General features: G+C 45.8%; 3 protein-coding genes and 1 pseudogene across 4 annotated transcripts in view; all 4 read right to left on the bottom strand.

Moving 5' to 3' along the window:
- TSPEAR (thrombospondin type laminin G domain and EAR repeats) overlaps window positions 1–21367 on the bottom strand; it is a 106744-nt gene that overhangs the window by 78313 nt on the left and 7064 nt on the right. The window lies entirely within an intron of this gene.
- On the bottom strand, window positions 2975–3754 carry LOC308242735 (uncharacterized protein; the record flags this gene model as incomplete). The annotated part of the gene is made up of 2 exons (XM_080657205.1): window positions 2975–3340; window positions 3440–3754. 2 exons carry the CDS (start codon window positions 3752–3754, stop codon window positions 2975–2977), a joined length of 681 nt encoding a protein of 226 aa, XP_080513331.1.
- LOC308242647 lies at window positions 13019–13887 on the bottom strand (annotated as a pseudogene). The gene has a single exon. The product of its transcript is annotated as an uncharacterized misc_RNA (transcript).
- On the bottom strand, window positions 19888–20655 carry LOC308242736 (uncharacterized protein; the record flags this gene model as incomplete). The annotated part of the gene is made up of 1 exon (XM_080657206.1): window positions 19888–20655. One exon carries the CDS (start codon window positions 20653–20655, stop codon window positions 19888–19890), a length of 768 nt encoding a protein of 255 aa, XP_080513332.1.

Raw genomic sequence — 21367 nt, 5'->3', positions numbered from 1 at the left:
GCATGAATTTCGTGCACTGGGCCATTAGTGAAAGAAATAAAAGGCATCTAAATTGGAAAGCAGTGAGATCACTTCTGCTCACTGATGCTATAATATTAAAGGTAGAAAATCCTAAATATTTCACAAAAGACTGTTAGAACCAACAAAAGAATTCAGCAAAATAGCAGGATACAAAGTTAACACACAACACTCAGTTGCATTTTTGTATGCTAACAGTGAACAGCCCAAAAAGAAAATTAGAAAAACAATTAAATTTACAATAGTATCAAAAAGAATAAAATACTTAGGAACTAACTTAAACAAGGAGGTGAAAGACCTGTACAATGTAAAATTGTTGAAAGAAATAAAAATAAATAAATAAAAAAGACAAATGGGATGACATCCCATGTTCGTGAATTAGAATATTTAATAGTTAGGATTTTAATACCACCCAAAGTAATCCACAGATTCAATGCAATCACTATCAAATTCTCAATGTTGTGATGTTTTCAGAAATATAAAAATCCATCCTAAAATTCATATGGAATCTCTTTTTGTTTGTTTATTAATCCTCACCTGAGGATATTTTTCCATTGAGAGTAGAAGGGAGGGGGAGAGACACAGAGAGAGAAACATCGATGTGAGAAAGACACATTGATTGCTTGCCTCCCACACATGCCCCCACCAGGGCCAAGGATTGAACCTGCAACTGAGTGAGGTATGTGCCCTTGACTGGAATCGAACCCACGACCCTTCAGTCCTTAGGTGGACACACTATCCACTGAGCCAAACCGGTTAGGGCCATATGGAATCTTAAGGGACCCTGAACCGTCAAAACAATCCTTTAAAAGAACAAAGTGGGAGGGCTCATAGTTCCTGATTTCAAAACTTACTACAAAGCTATAGTAATCAAAAGAGGGTGGTACTGGCATAAAGACACGTAGACCAATGGAATAGGATACAAAGTCCTGAGATAAACCCTCACACAGCAGGTCAAATCATTTTTGACAAGGGCACCAAGTCCATTCAACAGAGAAAAGACAGTCTTTTCAACAAATGGTGCTGGGTAAACCGATACCAACATGCAAGACCTAAAGCTACAAAACTCTCAGAGGAAAACAGGACAAAAGCCTCACAGCTTTGCACTTGGCAGTGACTGACTGGATATGACACCAAGGGCATGGACAACATAGGAAAAATACACACAGTGGACTTGGTGAAAATTTTAAATGTTTTTACTTCAAAGGACAATATCAACAGAGAAAAAGGTAACCCAAGGAAATGAGAAAAACATTTGAAAAGCATGTATCTGATAAGGGATAAATATATAGAATGTATAGAGAACTTCTAAAAAGGAATAACAAACAAAACAAAACAAAATCCAAAAATGAACAAAGGAGTTAAATGGACCTTTTTCCAAAGAAGATACAGAAATGGCCAATAAGCCCATGAAAAGATGCTCAACATCACTAATCATTGGAGAAAAGTAAATCAAAACTTTGAGATACCAGCTCACATCCATTAGGATAACTACTGCATTTAAAAAACAAATACACAGAAAACAACAGGTTGCTGTGTGCTAGATATTTTGTGTTCAAATGAATACCATTGACCTTTGTTAAAGGATGTGGTGAAGTTCTTGGGAAATGGCTCATTCTTTAAAGTTTGCTCTCAGCTTTGTCAGGTAGGACTGAACCACTGGGGCTTATTTTACCCACAAGTGACGCAATGCCCTCTGAGTGGGCTCCCCGATGTCCTGAGAATCAGGACCATGTTCCGACTGGCAGGTGGGAATAGGCGCTACTTTGGGCATGTTTCATATCTGTGATTAGCCCTCTAATTTTGTGCATTTCCCCAATCCCAGACTCACATGGGGGTGCTGATCATTACTTCGCTAACACTTGAGGGAGACCCTTTGAGGACCAATAGTTACTCAGGGCAGATCTCCCCTCTCTGGCACTCTGGCCATAAACACTAGCTGCCTGGGGCTCCCCCATCGGCCAGGGCCGCCTATGACTCAGGGGTGCATGGAGCGCTTGGGTTTTCCACAAGAGCCTGGAAATGCTCTCATGGCGGTGAGTGGGACCAATTATGAGACTCATTTTGTGTGTTCCCCTCTCTCAGGGGCCCTGGTCTATGATCTTCAAGTCCACCATCTGAATACCATGGCTCCACGATTTGGCTAATTGTTTGGTGAGGCCCTGGCAGGAGGTCCAGTCCCTCTGACTCTATCAGGGTTGGAGCAGCCCTTCCCACCCACCCTCCCTCAGGTCTCTGCTAAGAGTGCAGCCCTGTGGGTGGACCGCAGGGGAGGCCCCAGGCCCACAGTCTTCGCTGCAAGGAGCCCCAGGTTTCTGATGGGACAGTGGGTGGAATGGCCCCTGGGCCGGACACTCCTTAGACCAGGACTTTCTGCAGGAGACCAGCCTGAGGAAGCCCAGGCACAAGCCCAGCAGGCACTGACCTCCGGGCCAGGGCGAGATCCCTCCTGGTGCCCCACCAGGAGGAGTTAGGCCACTGCCCTTTGGGATCTCTCAGCCACTCATTTCTAGAAATATCAGTGGCTAGAGGGGATCCATGTCTGGTGAAAACCACATTTCCCCGCCCATCTCCCATCAAATCAGATGAAGGAAGTGATCAGGTGATGAAGTGAGTTTATTGGGGTGCCTGAGGAGGTGCTGACAAACTGAGAGTAGAGGTCAAGTGACTCAACAGAGAAACTAGGAGGGAAGGACAAGTGTCCAGGAACAGGTGGAGGCATCGTGTAGGAAGCAAAAGCTGAGGGAGAAGTGAGGTCCAGGGGTCCTGAGAGCAGAGGTCAGGTGATGACAGTGAGACTGCGGGATCCCGTCCTGAGTGGGGACAGCCAGCTGACACTGCTCAGGACCAGACCGAGGAATGGCTGGGATGACTACAGTAAAAGGTGGGACCTGAGCCAGGCTGGTACTGGGGACATGTTTGCTCAGCAGCAGGATGCCTGGGCCAAGGTCGGGACTCAGCAGGCTGGGCGGGAGCACACGGGGCGGCAGAGCAGGGACATGCAAGATGATGGGCGGCAGCAGCTGGGCTGGCAGGAGGAGGAAGGGCCACAGCAGGAGGAGGCGGACACGCAGCAGGCAGGCCTGCACACGGGGCGGCAGATGAGGGACACGCAGGAGGAGGGTCTGCAGCAGCTCGAAGGGGCTGGGCAGGGGGTGGAACCAGAACACACAGGCTTGCAGCAGATGGGTGTGCAGCAGACAGGTTTGCAACAGACAGGCCTACAACAGACTGGCTTACAGCAGACGGGTGTGCAGCAGACGGGCACACAGCAGGCCTGCTGGCAGGGGGAGGAGGTGCAGCAGGAGGGCTGGCAGCTAGACTGCTGGCAGCATGTGGGCGTGCAGGAGCTGGTGCAGGTTGACTGGCAGGGGCTGGATCCACAGGTCACCTGGCAGCAGGGGCTGGACATGCAGCTCACTGGGGCACAGACAAGGGTCATGCAGGGCGTCAGCGTACAACAGCTGGGAGTGCAACAGGTAGACTGGCAGCAGCTGGGGACACAGCAGCTGGGGGTGCAGCAGGAAGGCTGGCAGCAGCTGGGGGTGCAGCAGGTGGGTTGGCAGCAGCTGGGGACACAGCAGGTGGGGGCACAGCAGGAGGGCTCACAGCAGCTCTCTGGACAGTCGTCCACCTGCCAGGAGGAGTCCGTGCAAGAGTCACAGGACCCGGGCTGGCAGGCACGGGTGCCATAGCTGAGGTTGCTGGAGCAGACGGACAGGGTGGAAGCGGCCATGGTGGGGCAGTGGGGCTGGAGGAGGGTGTGAGTGTGAGTGTGTGAGTGTGTGAGTGAGTGTGAGTGTGTAAGGTGCCCAGGGCTGTTGGCTTTTATACCCTCCTGGTGTTTGTTTTCCAAGCAGGAGGCTCCCCACGCCTCCTTTCCTTGTTGATATTTTGAGCTGAGTCCTGGGAGCCCTTTTACTTCTGGTTTATTTCCAGGAAAGAGTCTGCTGCTTGTAAATGTCTGTCATTGTTGAAGAGTGGGTTGACCCCTGCCCTGTGTGTGTTTCCTAAGCAAACACCCCTGGAAACATCTGGAGTGGTGGAGCCCTGGCAGCCCACCTGCCCTGCCAAGCTTCCAGCCCAGCTGTTCTCCTGACGTTGCAAGGGATGGTTTGAATCCCAGAGTCAGAGACAGGGCAGCGGGGACTGAAATTGAGACACTTCTGCTCATCGCTGCAGGACAACCCCATACCCAGGCGGCTGAGGAGGGGGCACCAGCCACAGAGCAACCCAGTAAAGGGGAAGGTAGACAGACAAGGGTCTCAAACAGCAAGAATGACAATAGCTTTGGCTCTTTGAGCTCCTTTGCTTTCCAAATAATGTTAGGTTCAGCTTATTGACAACAAGAAACATCCTGCTGCAATTTTTATTGGGAGTGCCTTGAATCTACAGATCAATGTGAAGGCAACTGAAATCACAATGTCTCCACCCATGAAGATGGTCGAATTCCCCATTTATTCATGTCTTCTTTGATTTATTTTATTAGCGTTTTTATAGTTTTCATTATGGAAGATTTACGCTAGTTTTCTCTTTTTTATTTTTTGTATGTCATACTTTTATTTATTTTTTAAAATATTTTCAACAATACAGATTTATTTATTTATTTATTTATTTATTTATTTATTTATTTATTAAGGTATTATATGTGTACATATCTTCCCATTATCCCCCCACCCCACTCTCATACATGCCCTCACCCCGCAATGTTCTGCATCCATTGGTAATTCTTATATGCATCCATATAAGTCCTTCGGTTGATCTCTTATTTCCCCACTCCCCCAACCTTCCCGTTGTAATTTGACAGTCTGTTTGATGCTTACTGCCTCTGTATCTATCTCTTGTTCATCAGTTTATAATGTTTTTTTCTATCCACAAATGAGTGAGATCATGTGGTATTTTTCTTTCATTGACTGGCTTATTTCACTTAGCATAATGTTCTCCAATTCCATCCAGGCTGCTACAAATGGTAAGAATTCCTTCTTTTTTATGGCAGCATAGTATTCCATTGTGTAGATGTACCATAGTTTTCTGATCCAGTCATCTGCTGATGGGCACTTAGGCTGTTTCCAAATCTTAGCTATTGTAAATTGTGCTGCTATGAACATAGGGGTGCATATATCCTTTCTGATTCCTGTTTCTAGTTTCTTAGGATATATTCCTAGGAGTGGGATTACTGGGTCAAATGGGAGTTTCATTTTCAGTTTTTTGAGGACACTCCATACTGTTCTCCACAGTGGCTGCACCAGTCTGCATTGCCACCAGCAGTGCACGAGGGTTCCTTTTTCTCCGCAACCTCGCCAACACTTATCGTTTGTTGATTTGTTGATGATAGCCACTCTGACTGGTGTGAGATGGTACCTCGTCGTTTTGATTTGCTTCTCTCTGATGTTTAGTGACTTTGAGCACGTTTTCATGTGTCTCTTGGCCTTCCTTCTGTCTTCTTTTGAAAAGATTCTATTTAGGTCCGTGGCCCATTTTTTTATTGGATCATTTATCTTCCTTTTATTAAGTTGTATAAGCTGCCTATAGATGTTGGAGATTAAACCTTTATCAGTGATAACATTTGCAAATATGTTCTCCCATACAGTGGGGTTTCTTGTTGTTTTCTTGATGGTTTCTTTTGTTGTGAAAAAGCTTTTTATTTTGATGTAGTCCCATTTGTTTATTTTCTCTTTGGCTTCCATTGCCCTAGGGGCAGTATCAGTGAAGAAGTTCTTTGGCATATGTCTGAGATTTTGCTGCCTATGGATTCCTCTAGTATTTTTATGGTTTCCCGTCTTATGTTTAAGTCCTGTATCCATTTTGAGTTTATTTTTGTGTATGGTGTAAGTTGGTGATCTAGTTTCATTTTTTTGCATGTATCTGTCCAATTTTCCCAACACCATTTATTGAGGAGACTCTCTTGACTCCATTGTATGTTCATGCCTCCCTTGTCAAATATTAATTGCGCATAGTGGTTTGGGTCGATATCTGGATTCTCTATTCTATTCCATTGATCTATATGTCTGTTCTTGTGCCAGTACCAGGCTGTTCTAAGAACAGTGGCTTTGTAATACAGCTTGAAATCTGGTATTGAGATCCCTCCTACTTTATTCTTCTTTCTCAGGATTGCTGTGGCTATTCGGGGTCTTTTTTTATTCCAGATGAATTTTTGGAGAGTTCTTTCTAGGTCTGTGAAATATGCCGTTGGTATTTTAATGGGGAGTGCATTGAATCTATAGATTTCTTTGGGTAGTATGGACATTTTAATGATGTTGATTCTCCCAATCCATGAACATGGTATGTTCTTCCATCTGTTTACGTCTTCCTCTCTTTTTTCAGTGTCCTTCAGTTTTCCGTGAATACGTCTTTTACCTTCTTGGTTAAGTTTATTCCTAGGTATCTTAATTTTTTTGGTGTGATGGTAAATGGGATTGCTTTTTTAGTCTCTCTTTCTGTAAGTTCACTATTGGTGTATAGAAATGCCATAGATTTCTTGGCGTTAGTTTTGTATCCTGAACATTGCTGAATTCATTTATTAACTCTGTTAGTTTTTTGATGGAGTCTTTCGGGTTTTTTTTGTACAATATCATGTCATGTGCAAATAAGAACAGCTTTACGTCTTCTTTTCCAATTTGGATGCCTTTTATTTCTTCTTCTTGTCTAATTGCAATGGCTAATACTTCCAGTACTATGTCAAACAGGAGTGGTGAGAGTGAGTATCCCTGTCTTTCCTGTTCTTAGGGGAAATGGTTTTAGTTTTTGCCCATTGAGTATGATGTTAGCTGTGAGTTTATCATATATAGATTTTATTATGTTGAGGTATGATCCTTCTATTCCCACCTTGTTGAGAGTTTTTATCAAGAAAGGGTGTTGGATTTTGTCAAAAGCTTTTTCTGCATCAATTGATATGACTATGTGATTTTTATCTCTCAATTTGTTTATGTGATGTATCACATTTATTGATTTGCGGATATTGTACCATCCTTGCATTTCTGGGATAAATCCTACTTGGTCATGGTGTATGATCTTTCTGATGTAGTGTTGGATCTGATTTGCTAAAATTTTGTTGAGGATTTGGCATCTACGTTCATGAGGGATATTGGCCTGTAATTCTCTTTCATTGTGTTGTCTTTATCTGGTTTTGGTATTATGGTGATGCTGGCTTCATAGAAGGAGCTTGGAAGTGTTCCTTCCTCTTGAATTTTTTTGGAATAGTCTGAGGAGGATAGGTTTTAGTTCTTCCTTGAATGTTTGGAAAAACTCTCCTGTTAAGCCATCTGGCCACAGGCTTTTGTTTGCCGGAAGCTTTTTGATGACTGCTTCAATTTCTTCCATAGTTACTGGCATATTGAGCTGTTTAGATTCTTCCTGATTGAGTTTTAGAAGGTTATATTTTTCTAGGAATATGTCCACTTCCTCCAGGTTGTCCAGTTTGTTGGAATAGAGTTGTTCATAGTATTTTTAAACAATCCTTTGTATTTTGGCGGGATCTGTTGTTATTTCACCTCTTTCATTTCTGATTTTGTTTATTTGGGTCCTCTCTCTTTGCTTCTTGGTGAGCCTGGCTAGAGGTTCATCAATCTTGTTTATCCTTTCAAAGAACCAGCTCTTGGTTTTGTTGATCTTTTGTATTGTTTCTTTGGTCTCTATGTCGTTTATCTCCGTTCTGATCTTTATTATTTCCTTCCTTCTGCTTACACTGGGTTTTTCTTGTTGCTCTTTTTCTAACTCTTTGAGTTGTAGGGTTAGGTAATTTATTACCATTGTTTCTTGTTTTTTGCAGTATGCTTGTAGAGCTATGAACTTCCCTCTCAAGACTGCTTTCGCTGTGTCCCATAGATTTTGGATTGTTGTGTTTTCATTGTCATTTGTTGCCATGATGTTTTTTATTTCTTCCTTGATCTCTCTGGTAACCCAGTCATTGTTTAATAGCATGCTGTTTAGTCTCCATGTGTTTAATTTCTTTGGATTGTTTTTATTGCAGTTGACTTCCAGTTTTATGCCACTGTGGTCTGAGAAGACACTTGATATGATTTCTATCATCTTGAATTTGAAGAGACTTTGCCTATGTCCCAACATATGGTCTATCTTTGAAAATGACCCTTGTGCACTTGAGAAGAATGTATATTCTGTGGCTTTGGGGTGAAATGTTCTGAAGATGTCAATTAATTCCATCTGGTCTAGTGAGTCATTTAGGATTGATGTTTCTTTGCTAATTTTTTGTTTAGAGGATTTGTCCTATGGTGATAGTGGGGTATTAAAGTCTCTTACTATGATTGTATTGCTGTCAATCTCTCCCTTGATATCCTCCAGGAGATTTTTTTATGTATTTGGGTGCTCCTGTATTGGTTGAATATATGTTTACCAGAGTTATTTCTTCTTGTTGGATTGCTCCCTTTAGTATTATGAAGTGACCTTCCTTATCTCTTGTTATGTCCTTCACTTTGAGATCTAATTTGTCAGATATAAGCATAGCTACCCCAGCTTTTTTTTCATTTCCATTCACCTGGAATACCTTTTCCATCCCTTCATCCTCAGTCTGTGTGCATCTTTTTTTCTGAGGTGGGTTTCTTGTAGACAGCAGATATATGGGTCTTGTTTTCTTATCCAATCTGTTACCCTATGTTTTTTGATTGGGGCATTTAATCCATTTACATTTGAAGTTATTTATATATATATGAAGCGAAGAAGGAACACAGGGGTAAAGAATAAAAATGGCGACAAATAAGTACCTATCAATAATAACTTTAAATGTAAATGGATTAAATGCCCCAATATATATATATATATATATATATATATATATATATATATATATTTTTTTTTTTTTTACAGCAGACCCTTTAGCATTTCTTGCATTGCTGGTTTGGTGGTAATAAATTCCCTTAGTCCTTTTTTGTCTGTGAAGCTCCTGATTTCACCTTCAATTTTGTTTTTTGTTTTTTTAATATATTTTATTAATTTTTTACAGAGAGGAAGGGAGAGGTATAGAGAGTTAGAAACATTGATGAGAGAGAAACATCGATCAGCTGCCTCCTGCACACCTCGCACTGGTGATGTGCCCGCAACCAAGGTACATGCCCTTGACTGGTATCGAACTGGGACCCTTCAGTCTACAGGCCGATGCTCTATCCACTGAGCCAAACTGGCCAGAGCTCACCTTCAATTTTGATTGATAGCCTTGCTGGGTACAGTATTCTTGGATTCAGACCCTTCCTTTGCATGACTTTGTATATTTCATTCCATTCCCTTTTGGCCTGATGAGTTTCTGTTGAGAAATCAGTTGCTATTCTGATGGGGGTTCCTTTATAGGTAACTTTCTGTCTCTCTCTGGCTGCTTTATAGATTCTTACTTTGTCGTTGGTGTTTGCCAATTTAATTATAACATGCCTTGGCGTCGGTCTTTTGGGGATCTTTTTGCTTGGGACTCTGTGGGCTTCTTGGATTTGTGTGGGTTTTTTCTTCCCTATATCAGGGAAGTTTTCTGTCATTATTTCTTCAAACAGGTTTTCTATTTCTTGCTCAGTTTCCTTCCCTTCTGGGACCCCTATTATGCGGATGTTGTTTTGTTTCGTGTTGTCCCAAAGTTCCCTTAGGCTCTCCTCCTGCTTTTTAATTTTTTTTTCCTAGAAGCTGCTCTACTTGGGTATTTTTTCCCATCTTGTCTTCTAGCTCACTGAGGTGGTCCTCTGGTTTTTCTAGTCTACTCTTGATGCTTTCTATTGAGTTCTTTACAGCAACGATGTCATTTTTCATTTCTTCTTGGTTCTTCTTCATTTTCTCTTGGTTCTTACTCATATTGTCGAATTAGTCTTCCATTCTTTTCAGCCACCTTATGATCATTTCTCTGAATTCTTCCTCTGGCAGGTTGCTTGCCTCCATTTCCTTTACTTCCTTTTCTGGTGATGCCTGCTTTTCTTTCATATGCAGGCTGTTTCTTTGTCTCCCCATGGTCTCTCTTCTGCAGATGTCTGGTTATGTAGTTCTCTCTCTCCTTTCCGTGGTGGAGTGTAGAGCTCCTCTGAATCCGCGTGTTTACGCCAATTGGGGACCGGTCTTGTGGGGCTCGCAGCTGTTCTGTGGGTGTCGCAGTTATGGATTTTCAGGCTTTCGATAAGCTCCACTTTCCCTTTAATGATGGCGCAGTCTCCGCGTCCGAGCCAGCAGCACCGGGAGAGGTCCCAACCGCAGTGGGGGCTGCCAAGTCAGGTGAACCCCGACTAGCAGTCCCCCACCTTCTCCTGGAGTTTATCTGTCCCTTAACCTGCCAACAAACACTTCTCGTGTGAGCCTCAGCTGTTCTTTCTTTCTGCTCCGGGACAAGGCTCGGGACACGTCTGTCTATTCCGCTGCCTTTTTTTTTTTTTTTTTCTGTAGGTCATACTTTTAAACAAAAAGTTTGAAATCCAAATGTTTATTAATATTATATGGAAGTGGGCAAAAGTAGGTTAAATTACCAGGCATCATTACCTAAAATATAAATCATAGGTAAGGATACAAAATAATAGCAATAATAATGAGATAAGTAATAAAAATAAGCAATACAATTACCAATAAACAAATAATGCAAGAATAAGTTGTTTCAAGTACTCATATCTATAAATCTACTTTTGCCCACCCCTGTATACAACTACAATTAATTTTTATTACTTTACGTTTGCATTCTTCAACCTTGCCAAACTCTTATTTCCAGGAGACCTTTTGTAGATTCTGGGGGTGTTCTATGTGGACATTCATGTCCTCTGTGGATAGAGACAATTTCATTTCTGCATTTCCAATGTGCCTGCCTTTTACTTCTGTCTCTTGTCTTGTTGTGCTGGGTCAGACCCTCAGTCTGAGGCTGAATAGGTGTGGTAGGGGAGGACATCTGTGTCTGGTTCCTAGTCTTAGGGAAAAGTATAGTCTTTTCAATAAAATGTGGGGTTGGCTGTGACATTTTTCTAGATGCCTTATATCAAGTTAAGGATTTTTTGTTCATTCCTAGGTCACTGTAAACCTCAGAGGGAACTCTCTATAACCCATTCTATGAGGTCAATATTACTCTGAAACCAGAGCCAGACAAAGACACTACAAGAAAAGAAAGGTACAGGTCAATATCTCCCATGAACATTGATGTAAAAATCCCTCAAAAAATGCTAAGAAATCAAATTCAGCAGCAGATGAAGAGATTTATACACCTTGGCCAAGAGAGATCTATTGCTGAAATGCAAGGAAGGTGCTGCATATGATAGTGTATCAGTGTAATATACAACATTAGCAGAATGAGGGGAAAATACACACTGGTCTCAACTGATGCAAAAAAACACAACCCACATTTGACAAAATTCAACACACTTTCATGATAAAAATACTCAACAAACTAGAAATAGAATAAAACAGCATATATATAAATATATGTGAATAACATCATGAATATGTATGAAAAACCTGCAGCAAACATCATACTCAATTTAGAAAGACTAGAAGCTTTTCTTCTAAGACCAGGAGTAAGATAAGGAGGCCCACTTTTGCCACCTCTGTTCTCCATAGTACTAGAAGATCTGGGAAAGCAGATAGACAGTGAAAGTAATAAAAGGCATCCAAATGGGAAAGAAGTAAAATTATCTGTGTTCACATGTGCTATCATATTAAATGTAGAAAATCCTAAAAATTCTTGGGAATGGCTCATTCTTTAAAGTTTGCTCTCAGCTTTGTCAGGTAGGATTGAACCACTGGGGCTAATTTTACCCACAACTGAGGCAATGCCCTCTGAGTGGTGTCCCGGATGTCCTGAGAATCAGGACCATGTTCTGACTGGCAGGTGGGAATAGGCGCTACTTTGGGCATGTTTCATATCTGTGATTAGCCCTCTAATTTTGTGGATTTCCCCAATCCCAGACTCACATGGGGGTGCTGATCATTACTTCGCTAACACTTGAGGGAGACCCTTTGAGGACCAATAGTTACTCAGGGCAGATCTCCCCTTTCTGGCATTCTGGCCATAAACACTAGCTGCCTGGGGCTCCCCCATCGGCCAGGGCCGCCTATGACTCAGGGGTGCATGGAGCGCTTGGGTTTCCCAGTTTTGCACAAGAGCCTGGAAATGCTCTCATGGCGGTGAGTGGGGCCAATTGTGAGGCTCACTTTGTGTGTTCCCCTCTCTCAGGGGGCCCTGGTCTGTGATTTTCAAGTCCACCATCTGAATACCATGGCTCCACGATTTGGCTAATTGTTTGGTGAGGCCCTGGCAGGAGGTCCAGTCCCTCTGATTCTATCAGGGTTGGAGCAGCCCTTCCCACCCTCCCTCCCTCAGGTCTCTGCTAACAGTGTAGCCCTGTGGGTGGACCACAGGGGAGGGCAGGCCCACAGTCAGTGCTGCAAGGAGCCCCAGGTTTCTGATGGGACAGTGGATATAATGGGCCCTGGGCCGGACACTCATTAGACCAGGACTTTCTGCAGGAGACCAGCCTGAGGAAGCCCAGGCACAGGCCCAGCAGACACTGACCTCCGGGCCAGGGCGAGATCCCTCCTGGTGTCCCAACAGCAAGAGATAGGCCACTGCCCTTTGGGATCTCTCAGCCACTCATTTCTAGAAATATCCCTGACTGAAGAAGACAATGTCTGGTGAAAACCACGTGTCCCCAAACTTCCCCATGAAATCAAGTGAAGGAAATGATCAGGTGATGAGGTGAATTTATTCCGGTGCCCAAGGAAGTAATGATAAGTTTAGAGTAGAGGTCAAGTGACCCAACAGAGAAAGTAGGAGGCAAGGACAGGTGTCCAGGGGCAAGTGGAGGCATCGTGGAGGAGGAAAAAGACGAGGGAGCAGTGAAAGCCAGGGGTCCTGAGAGCAGAGGTCAGGTCAGGTTAGTGGAGACTGGGGGACCCTGTCCTGAGTGGGGGCAGCCACTTGACACTGCTCAGGACCAGACTGAGGAATGACTGGGAGGACCTCAGTCACAGGGTGGGACCTGAGCCTGGCTGGCCCTGGGGACATGTTTGCTCAGCACCAGGATGCCTGGGCCAAGGTCGGGACTCAGTAGGACAGGCGGGAGCACACAGGGCGGCAGAGCAGGGACATGCAAGATGATGGGCGGCAGCAGCTGGGCTGGCAGGAGGAGGAAGGGCCACAGCAGGAGGAGGCGGGCACGCAGCAGGCAGGCCTGCACACGGGGCGGCAGATGAGGGACACGCAGGAGGAGGGTCTGCAGCAGCTCGAAGGGGCTGGGCAGGGGGTTGCCCCAGAACACACAGGCTTGCAGCAGATGGGTGTTCAGCAGACAGGTTTGCAACAGACAGGCCTACAACACACTGGCTTACAGCAGAGGGGTGTGCAGCAGATGGGTGTGGAGCAGACGGGCACACAGCAGGCCTGCTGGCAGGGGGAGGAGGTGCAGCAGGAGGGCTGGCAGCTAGACTGCTCGCAGCATGAGGGCATGCAAGAGCTGGCACAGGAGCTGGTGCAAGTTGACTGGCAGGGGCTGGATCCACAAGCCACCTGGCAGCAGGGGCTGGACATGCAGCTCACTGGGGCACAGACAAGGGTCCGGCAGGGCGTCAGGGTACAACAGCTGGGAGTGCAGCAGGAAGGCTGGCAGCAGCTGGTGACACAGCAGCTGGGGGTGCAGCAGGAAGGCTGGCAGCAGCTAGAGGTGCAGCAGGTGGGTTGGCAGCAGCTGGGGACACAGCAGGTGGGGGCACAGCAGGAGGGCTCACAGCAGCTCTCTGGACAGTCGTCCACCTGCCAGGAGGAGTCCGTGTAAGAGTCACAGGACCCGGGCTGGCAGGCACGGGTGCCATAGCTGAGGTTGCTGGAGCAGACGGACAGGGTGGAAGCGGCCATGGTGGGGCAGTGGGGCTGGAGGAGGGTGTGAGTGTGAGTGTGTGAGAGTGTGAGTGAGTGTGAGTGTGTGAGTGAGTGTGAGTGTGTAAGGTGCCCTGGGCTGTTGGCTTTTATACCCTCCTGGTGTTTGTTTTCCAAGCAGGAGGCTCCCCACGCCTCCTTTCCTTGTTGATATTTTGAGCTGAGTCCTGGGAGCCCTTTTTCTTCTGGTTTATTTCCAGGAAAGAGTCTGCTGCTTGTAAATGTCTGTCATTGTTGAAGAGTGGGTGACCCCTGCCCTGCGTGTGTTTCCTAAGCAAACACCCCTGGAAACATCTGGAGTGGTGGAGCCCTGGCACCCACACCTGCCCTGCCGAGCTTCCCTGCCCAGCTGTTCTCCTGACGTTGCAAGGGATGGTTTGAATCCCAGAGTCAGACAGGGCAGCGGGGGCTGAAATTGGGACACTGCTGCTCATCGCTGCAGGACATCCCCACACCCAGGCGGCTGAGGAGGGGCACCAGCCACAGAGGAAAGCAGTAAAGGGGAAGGTAGACGGACATGGGCCTCAAACAGTAAGAATGACAATAGCTTTGGCTCTTTGAGCTCTTTGCTTTCCAAATACTTTCAGATTCTGCTTATTGACAAGAAAAAAAATCCTGCTGCAATTTTTATTGGGAGTGCCTCAAGTCCACAGATCAATGTGAAGGTAACTGACATCACAATGTCTCTACCTGAGAAGATGGTCGAATTCTCCATTTATTCATCTTTTCCTTCATTAATTTCATCAGTGTTCTTACAGTTTTCATTATATTAAATTTATGCTAGTTTTCATTTTTTATTTTGTTGTAAGTCATACTTTTAAACAAAAAGTTTGAAATCCAATTGTTTGTTAATATTATAGGGAGGTGAGTAAAAGTAGGTTAAATTACCAGCCATCATTACCTAAAATATAAATCATAGATAAGGATACAAAATAATAACAATAACAATTGCACAAGTAATACAAATAAACAATTCAATTATTAATAAACAAATCATTACACAAGAATAAAGTGTTTCATGTACTCATAACTGTAAATCTACTTTTACCCTCCCCTGTATACAACTACAATTAATTTTTACTATTTTAAGTTTGCATTCTTCAACCTTGCCAAACTCTTATATTTCCAGGAGACCTTTTGGAGATTCTTGGGGGTGTTCTATGTGGACAATCACGTGCTCTGTGAATACAGACAATTTCATTCCTGCATTTCCAATATGCCTGCCTTTTACTTCTGTCTCTTGTCTTGTTGTGCTGGGGCAAACCCTCAGTCTGAGGCTGAATAGGTGTGGTGGGAGAGGACATCTGTGTCTGGTTCCTAGTCTTAGGGAAAAGAATTGTCTTTTCAATGGAATACGGGTTGGTTGTGATATTTTCAGAGATGCCTTATTTCAAGTTAAGGATTTTTTGTTCATTCCTAGGTCACTGTGAACCTCAGAGGTTACTCTCCATAACCAATTTTATGAGGCCAGTATTACTCTGATACCAGAGCCAGACAAAGACACTACAAGAAAAGAAAGCTACAGATCAATATCTCTTATGAATATTGATGTAAAAATCCTCAACAAAATACTAACAAATCAAATTCAGCAGCAGGTGAAGAGATTTATACACCTCAGTCAAGAGAGATCTATTACTGAAATGCAAGGATGTTTCTACATTTAATACTTAATCAGTGTAATATACAACATAATAGAATGAGGGGAAAAATACATGACTGTCTCAATTGATGAAAAAGAAACCCACGTTTGACAAAATTCAACACCCTTTCATGACAAAAATACTCAACAAACTAGTAATGGAAGGAAATGACATATGACTGAACAGCAAACATTATAATCAATTTTGAAACACTGGGAGCTTTTCTTCTAAGATAACTTACAAGACAAGGATGCCCACTTTTGCCACCTCTATTCTCCATAGTACTGGAAATCTAGGAGAGCAGATAGACAATCCTATATAATAAAGAGGTAATATGCAAATTGACCCTCATGCCATAATGCTGTCACAAAAGGTCGGTGGTGTGCACAGTGGAGGCTCAGTTCCCATAATGAGTGATCAGCAGGGACCTGAGGCTGCGTGGTGCCGGGCTGGGCCGGGTCAGGCGCCCTGAGGCTGTTCCCCCCGCCCCCCTCCCCCCCCCCCCCCCCCGCTCGCCCAGCAAGTCTTGACGGGGGACCTCAGGCCATGCCCTCCTTCATGGCGTGCTTGATGGGGAACTTCAAGGCGCGCCCCCCAACCCAGCTCAGTTCGGGGGACCTCCGGCTGCGCCCCTGCCTGGTGTTTGTCTGGGCACCTGAGGCTATGCCCCTGGCCCAGCGGGTCTTAACGGGGAACCTGAGGCAGCACCCATCCTAGTGGAGCTTGGTGGGGGTGGGGCAGGCCAGGTCTGGGTCTTGCGTGATTTTGAGGCAAACGGGGGTGTGTGGGGACTTTACTCTGGGTCCAGCGGCATGCCCCAGACTCTGACAGGAGGAAGATTTTCATATACGTTTTACTAATTTTCTTTCATCTCTGACACTTCTATTATAGAGAAAGGGCAAATAGCAATATTAAAACATTTCCTCTAATTAATTTCCTTTTAATGTGCATGAATTTCGTGCACTGGGCCATTAGTGAAAGAAATAAAAGGCATCTAAATTGGAAAACTTTGAGATCACTTTTGCTCACAGATGCTATAATATTAAAGGTAGAAAATCCTAAATATTTCACAAAAGACTGTTAGAACCAACAAAAGAATTCAGCAAAATAGCAGGATACAAAGTTAACACACAACACTCAGTTGCATTTTTGTATGCTAACAGTGAACAGCCCAAAAAGAAAATTAGAAAAACAATTAAATTTACAATAGTATCAAAAAGAATAAAATACTTAGGAACTAACTTAAACAAGGAGGTGAAAGACCTGTACAATGTAAAATTGTTGAAAGAAATAAAAATAAATAAATAAAAAAGACAAATGGGATGACAGCCCATGTTCATGATTTAGAATATTTAATAGTTAGGATTTTAATACCACCCAAAGTAATCCACAGATTCAATGCAATCACTATCAAATTCTCAATGTTGTGATGTTTTCAGAAATATAAAAATCCATCCTAAAATTCATATGGAATCTCTTTTTGTTTGTTTACTAATCCCAACCTGAGGATATTTTTCCATTGAGGGTAGAAGGGAGGGGGAGAGACACAGAGAGAGAAACATCGATGTGAGAAAGACACATTGATTGCTTGCCTCCCACACATGCCCCCACCAGGGCCAAGGATTGAACCTGCAACTGAGTGAGGTATGTGCCCTTGACTGGAATCGAACCCACAACCCTTCAGTCCTTGGGTGGACACTCTATCCACTGAGCCAAACCAGCTAGGGCCATATGGAATCTTAAGGGACCCTGAACCGCCAAAACAATCCTTTAAAAGAACAAAGCGGGAGGGCTCATATTTCCTGATTTCAAAACTTACTACAAAGCTATGGTAATCAAAAGAGGGTGGTACTGGCATAAAGACACGTAGACCAATGGAATAGGATACAAAGTCCTGAGATAAACCCTCACACAGCAGGTCAAATCATTTTTGACAAGGGCACCAAGTCCATTCAACGGAGAAAAGACAGTCTTTTCAACAAATGGTGCTGGGTAAACCGATACCAACATGCAAGACCTAAAGCTACAAAACTCTCAGAGGAAAACAGGACAAAAGCCTCACAGCTTTGCACTTGGCAGTGACTGACTGGATATGACACCAAAGGCATGGACAACATAGGAAAAATACTCAAAGTGGACTTGGTGAAAATTTTAAATGTTTTTACATCAAAGGACAATATCAAGAGATAAGAAGGTAACCCAAGGAAATGAGAAAAACATTTGAAAAGCAGGTATCTGATAAGAGATAAATATATAGAATTTATAGAGAACTTCTAAAAAGGAATAACAAACAAAACAAAAAAATCCAAAAATGAACAAAGTAGTTAAATAGACCTTTTTCCAAAGAAGATACAGAAATGGCCAATAAGCCCATGAAAAGATGCTCAACATCACTGATCTTTGGAGAAAAGTAAATCAAAACTATGAGATACCAGCTCACATCCATTAGGATAACTACTGCATTTTAAAAAACAAATACACAGAAAACAACAGGTTGTTGAGTGCTGGATATTTTGTGTTCAAATGAATACTCTTTTTTTTAATGTGAGATTCTTTCTTTTAAAATATATTTTTATTGACTTCAGAGATGAAGGGAGAGGAAGAGAGGGATAGAAACATCAATGATGAGAGAGAATCATTGATCGGCACCCCCCTACTGGGGTTGGAGCCTGCAACCCAGGCATGTGCCCTTGACTGGAATTGAACCTGGGATCCTTCAGTTCCCAGGTCAACACTCTATCCACTGAGCCAAACCAGCCAGGGCCAAATGAATACTCTTGACCTTTGTTCTAGGATATGGTGAAGTTTCTGGGAAATGGCTCATTCTTTAAAGCAGTGGTTCTCAACCTTTCTAATGCCGCGACCCTTCAATACAGTTCCTCATGTTGTGGTGACCCCCAACCATAAAATTATTTTTGTTGCTACTTCCTAACTGAAATTTTGCTACTGTTATGAATCATAATGTAAATATCTGTGTTTTCCGATGGTCTTAGGCTCTACAGCAGCGGTTCTCAACCTGTGGGTCGCGACCACTAGCAGGGTCTCCTAAGACCATCGGAAAACACAGATATTTACATTACGATTCATAACAGTAGCAAAATTACAGTTAGGAAGTAGCAACGAAAATTATTTTATGGTTGGGGGTCACCACAACATGAGGAACTGTATTAAAGAGTCGCGGCATTAGAAAGGTTGAGAACCACTGCTTTAAACTTTGCATATCAGGTTTGTCAGGTAGGACTGAACCACTGGGGCTAATTTTACCCACAACTGACGCAATGTCTTCTGAGTGGTCTCCCCGATGTCCTGAGAATCAGGACCATGTTCTGACTGGCAGGTGGGAATAGGCGCTACTTTGGGCATGTTTCATTTCGAGGATTAGCCCTCTAATTTTGTGGATTTCCCCAATCCCAGACTCACGTGGGGTTGCTGATCATTACTTCGCTGACACTTGAGGGAGACCCTTTGAGGACCAAGAGTTACTCAGGGCAGATCTCCCCTCTCTGGCACTCTGGCCATAAACACTAGCTGCCTGGGGCTCCCCCATTGCCCAGGGCCGCCTCTGACTCAAGGGTGCATGGTGCGCCTGGGTTTTCCAGTTTTGCACAAGAGCCTGGAAATGCTCTCATGATGGTGAGTGGGGCCGATTGTGAAGTTCACTTTGTGTGTTCCCCTCTCTTAGGGGGCCCTGGTCGGTGATCTTCAAATCCACCATCTGAATACCATGGCTCCACGATTTGGCTAATTGTTTGGTGAGGCCCTGGCAGGAGGTCCAGTCCCTCTGACTCTTTCAGGGTTGGAGCAGCCCCTCCCACCCTCCCTCCCTCCGGTCTCTGCTAACAGTGCAGCCCTGTGGGTGGACCGCAGGGGAGGCCCTAGGTCCACAGTCTGTGCTACAAGGAGCCCCAGGTTTCTGATGGGACAGTTGGTGGAATGGTCCCTGGGCCGGACACTCCTTAGACCAGGACTTTCTGCAGGAGACCAGCCTGAGGAAATCCAGGCTGGAGGGGACCAATGTCTGGTGAAAACCACGTGTCCCCACCCTTCCCCATGAAATCAGATGAAGGAAGCCATCAGGTTATGAGGTGAGTTTATTGGGGTGCCCAAGGAGGTGCTGACAAGCTGAGAATAGAGTTCAAGTGACTCAACAGAGAAACTAGGAGGGAAGGACAGGTGTCCAGGGGCAGGTGGAGCCATCGTGTAGGTGGCAAAAGCCGAGGGAGCAGTGAAGGCCAGGGGTCCTGAGAGAAGAGGTCAGGTCAGGTTAGTGGAGACTGAGGGACCCCGTCCTGAGTGGGGGCAGCCACTTGACACTGCTCAGGACCAGACTGAGGGGTGTCTGGGAGGACCACAGTCACAGGGTGGAAACTGAGCCTGGCTGGCCCTGGGGGACATGTTTGCTCAGCAGCAGGATGTCTGGGCCGAGGTGGGGACACAGCAGGCTGGGCGGGAGCACACGGGGCGGCAGAGCAGGGACATGCAGGAGGACGGGCGGCAGCAGCTGGGCTGGCAGGAGGAGGCAGGGCCACAGCAGGAGGAGGCGGGCACGCAGCAGGCAGGCCTGCACACGGGGCGGCAGATGAGGGACACGCAGGAGGAGGGTCTGCAGCAGCTTGAAGGGGCTGGGCAGGGGGTGGCCCCAGAACACACAGGCTTGCAGCAGATGGGTGTGCAGCAGACAGGTTTGCAACAGACAGGCCTACAACAGACTGTCTTACAGCAGACAGGTGTGCAGCAGACGGGCACACAGCAGGCCTGCTGGCAGGGGGAGGAGGTGCAGCAGGAGGGCTGGCAGCTAGACTGCTGGCAGCATGAGGGCGTGCAGGAACTGGTACAGGCTGATTGGCAGGGGCTGGGCTCACAGGTCACCTGGCAGCAGGGGCTGGACACACAACTCACTGGGGTACAAATGAGGGTCTGGCAGGGGGTCAGGGTGCAACAGGTAGACTGGCAGCAGCTGGGGACACAGCAAATGGACTGGCAGCAGCTGGGGGTGCAGCAGGAGGACTGGCAGCAGTTGGGGGCGCAGCAGGAGGGCTCACAGCAGCTCTCTGGACAGTCGTCCACCTGCCAGGAGGAGTCGGTGCAAGAGTCACAGGACCCGGGCAGGCAGGCGCAGCTGTCGTAGCTCAGGTCACTGGAGCAGACAGACAGGGCAGATGTGGCCATGGTGGGGCAGCGGCTGGAGGTGAGCTGGGAGAAGTGAGCGGGTGAGTGCCTATGAGTGTGTGTAAGCTGTCGTGGGACTCCAGCGCTTTTATATCTGGTCTCTGGCCTTTGTTGTCCCCACAAAAGGCTCACATGCCCCCTTTCCTTGTTGGGTCAGTGCAGGGCCCGGAAGCCTCATTAGATGAGTCAGATGCCCGTGGGGACCTTGATGGCAGCCTGACCCCCATTTGGCCCTCAGGGAAGCTGGTGCTAGGGCCCTGCTGTGGTCAAATGGTTTCTCCTGCAGGTCTTGATGAGCCGGGGCAATGTGTGGCCGTGATTCTCTCTGGCAGATGGTGGAAGTGGTCACTGGTAGGGCTGCTTGTGGTGGTGTTGGGTCCCACAGATTGTTAGAGAGACCTCTCCTCCTGCTCCTGGAGAGGACCTTGGGGGTGACCGGTCTCCTCGGTGGGGAGGCCACGTGCCAGGCAGGAGCAGAGGACCTGGGTGGTGAGACCCTCGGGGTTCTGGACCCTGACTCCGCCAGGTCCTGCTTGGTTCACTCACTTTCACACCCACACGTAGGCGAGGAGTGGGGTGGTGTGGACGTTGGGCTGGAGTGGTCCCAGGGCCGCCGGGCAGTCCTGGGAATTCGGAAGGGAGCCAGGACAGCATCTTTCTCAGTCCTGCTTGCACGTCGGTCTGGTGTGCACTGGGGCGAGGGGTCCTGACT

Source organism: Plecotus auritus, assembly GCF_963455305.1.
Source record: "Plecotus auritus genome assembly, chromosome: 2".
Lineage (NCBI taxonomy): Eukaryota > Metazoa > Chordata > Mammalia > Chiroptera > Vespertilionidae > Plecotus > Plecotus auritus.
This window is presented reverse-complemented; position numbering and strand designations above follow the sequence as displayed.